Raw genomic sequence first — 3,477 nt, forward strand, 5'->3', positions numbered from 1 at the left:
ATCGCATTTTTCAAAAACCGACGATAAAAATTCAACATAAAATCGCTTGAGCTCTTTGGCGACTGTGGGTAGCGGGTACTCCACCATTGCTTTTACACGATCCAAAAGCGGGAGTATACCTTCGCCAGTGATACGATGGCCGAGAAAGTTTAGCTCCGTCGCGCCAAATTGTGACACATTACATTAATCGTCAGGCAATTTTCTTTTAAGCGATGAAAAACTGTCTGCAAGTGCTGCTCGTGTTCTGCAGGTCGAAGCGATGCAAATATCGTCCAGATAAGCAAAAACGAAGTCTAGACCTCGCAAAACCTCGTGAATTAACCTCTGAAATGTTTGCGTCGCGTTGCGCAAGCTGAAGGTCATGTAGGTGAATTCGTAGAGTCCAAAAGGCGTAGTAATCGCCGTTTTGGCTACGTCATTAGGATGAATAGGCACCTGATGGAATGCTTTCTGAAGGTCAATTTTGGAGAATATGGTTTTTCCGTTAAGTATAGCAGCAAAATCTTGCAAATACGGAAGAGGATAACGATCCGGCACGGTGTTGGCGTTCAATGCGCGATAGTCGCCGCATGGTCTCCAAAATCCATCCGCTTTCCTGACCACTTGCCCAACTGCTGCACGACGGCCGGCAAATTCCCAACTTCACCAAGGTTTCAAATTCTGCGCGGGCGGCGTTTAGTTTCTCTGGAGGTAGGGGGCGGGGTCTTGCGAACACGGGTTGACCGGTTGTCTCGATGCGGTGCGTTACCATTGATTTCGTTTTTGCTCCAGGTTTGGGACTACGTGTTATTTCCAGGAACTGCTTCAGAATATTGGAATAACGCGTGCCAGCGTCAAACGTTTTGACCCCAGCAATGTTGGTGTTTTCCAAAGCACATACAGCTTTAAGTGAAGTCAAACCGTCGTGCAAGCTTTTGCGCTTCACATCGACTATGAGATTGAAATTTGCTAAAAAAAATCTACACCTATAATTGCATGGTACACGTCTGCAATTAAAAAATTCCAAATAAATTCACGGCGTAAACCTAAACTAAGCTTTATTAGAACTTGGCCGTAAACATTTATTGCAGTGCCATTGGCGGCGAAAAATTTCATTGATGTAGGCGTAGCTCGAGCTGAATATAGGCTTTTTGGGACGACGGATACGTCCGCGCCCGTGTCTATTAAAAATTGAATATTGCTGGTTGAATCACGAATGCACAGTCGTGAAGTATTTTCGTTCTCCGAATGTTCGCCTAACTCCGAGAGTTCAGCTGAGCTGGCCTATTGCGATTTCTCGCTGGTTGAGGTTAGCTTTTTACCAAAAGCACATGGTTTGCGGCAATTGTTAGCTTTTTCCTTGTAGGTGGCGTGATACCAGCATACATCGTGTGCGCTGTTGCGAGAACGGGAACGAGAACGTGATTGTGAACGCGAACGAGAGTTCGTACGTGATTTGCGGCTGTCTAGCAAATGGCTGACATCGCGGGAAAGGGCTGCTATTTCTTTCTGAATTTGCTGGAAATCACTCAGCGTCGACGAAACTTCTTCCGCCTTGGAAGCGTTCAAAGACTCTATAATGGAATCTGCTATTCTTAACCTCTGAGCCAGCTGAACATCTGCTGCTGTAATTGCTCCACGTGCATGTGGAGGTAATCGTTCGATCCAAAGGTTAAGAAGCACGCAGTCACTGAGAGATGTACCCGCCACGCGTTTCATCTCATTATAGAGTTCACTTGGGCTCCTGTTAGCGGGAGGCATTTCTGAGAGCACCCTCTGCAAGCGGCGCTGCTCACGGTCAACAAAATGCTCGATCACCTTCTGATTGATGTCTGCGTACTTCCCTGTGGTAGGCGCTGCTTCGATTGCTGCTCGCAGATGTGGAGGCACAATTGCCAAAACGATGTTTTATTTTCGCGTGTCTCCAATCACCATAGATGCTTCGAACCAGAATTCGAGGGAGTAGAAGTATGCCTCGATGTTGCTTTCTGACAACGCCGGCAGAGGCAGCTTCGGCAGTGAAAGTGTGTGCATACTCTGCATACTCCTCGAATCTGGTGCTTGTATAACACTGCTGTCGCCATCCATATCACGTTGGGGTCACCAGTTGTAGGTTTTATTTCTCTTTATTAATTTATATTAATTAATTACAAAACTTACAAAACTATTAACAAAGGTTAGGATGACACGTGTCGGTAAAAAGATGAAAAAGCGAATCAATGAAAAGATTTTGACATTTCTTAAGGTTACGTTGACTGTGATTTGTGGTGTTGGAAGTTGTGCCGACAACAGAGTTGCCACACATATTTGGCAAACAAAATGACATATGGTAGGCAATTATTTTCGCCTGTGAGGTCGGTAACTAGCCTTTCAGTGTTGTAAAGAGTAATACGGCTGTCTCACGGTACCGTGAATTACTTTGTTCGCTCCTCCAATTACGATCGCGAATTACCCCATTCGCACGGGCACATTCTTAATTCGATTTGCCAGTTTTTTATCTCTGTGTTTCTTTTTTTCGCTACAATATTTATGCAAAATGTAAGTTATTGCTAAAAATTTATAAGTTTCCGTATTAAATTGGTGATGTACACATGTATAAATTTTACTTTTCGTACTCAAAAAAAGTGCCAGTTTTGCTTTGTGAACTACGTAATTGGGGTTGCGTGGAAAAGGAGTATTAAATATTATTGATCAAGGCTAAAAGGCATTGTTACACTGTTCAACTTTCAAAGGCAGTTAGTGGAATCAAAAGTTAACATCAATTAACTTAACGTTGAACAATGTAAATGCATTTTATGTAAATACAATAATTGTGTACATTTAGGAAAAAAGTAATAATATTCTGAACGAAATTTTTTGAAAGTTTCATCACTGCTATAAAACGTGAAAGGAGGACATTTTTGCTCAAAAGGAGGACAGAGAAGGAAAATTTTTTTGAGGAGGATAAATAATAATAATAATAATAGCGTTTTCATTTGCTGGTGGCGCGTTTCTTCCCTTCTGTGTTATCAGTAGTCTTCATTGAAAAACAAAAAAGAAAATGTTGGTTATAATAATAATCCCAACGGTTTTTACCCTCCATTCCCGCCCATCCGCACGAGGGGCGCAGTCCGCATGACGTACCGAACCAGTATTTATTATCAATTTTTGCTCCGAGTCACGATAGGCAGGATTTTGTTAAGTGTCGAGATCTAATACTGTTCAGCTACAGAACTAAATTCATCAGCCGATCTAATGTCTTTATTTTAATGATTCCTTTATTGAGAGAGGACAGTATCGATTTCTTAATGCTGAAAAGCGGATCTGATATATCAAACATGCTGGAATGAGAGTTAAAATCCTGGCATAATCAACGGAGTGGGTCGTGCAAATCAAAATTAATTTTACAAGCTTTCAGAAATAGGGGACAAAAGTGTCTTGATACCCGGGAGGGAAGATTAAGGCTAACTTCACATAGAAGAAGCGGACTTGAAATTGAGCCTGTTAGTAATTTAACTA

At 42.2% G+C, this 3,477-nt stretch overlaps 1 protein-coding gene across 1 annotated transcript; it reads right to left on the reverse strand.

Moving 5' to 3' along the window:
* Positions 1-1,263: 1,263 nt before the first annotated feature.
* LOC108359732 (uncharacterized) lies at positions 1,264-1,740 on the reverse strand. Its single transcript, XM_017611703.1, has one exon. It carries the CDS (start codon positions 1,738-1,740, stop codon positions 1,264-1,266), a length of 477 nt encoding a protein of 158 aa, XP_017467192.1.
* Positions 1,741-3,477: the final 1,737 nt, after the last annotated feature.

This window comes from Rhagoletis zephyria, unplaced genomic scaffold (assembly GCF_001687245.7).
Source record: "Rhagoletis zephyria isolate East Lansing unplaced genomic scaffold, Rhagoletis_zephyria_1.1 Rzeph_scaffold_00446, whole genome shotgun sequence".
Classification (NCBI taxonomy): domain Eukaryota; kingdom Metazoa; phylum Arthropoda; class Insecta; order Diptera; family Tephritidae; genus Rhagoletis; species Rhagoletis zephyria.

Excerpts from the sequence above, each read along its gene's own strand:
- LOC108359732 (XM_017611703.1), bottom strand. The coding sequence starts at position 1,740 with ATGCCTCCCGCTAACAGGAGCCCAAGTGAACTCTATAATGAGATGAAA.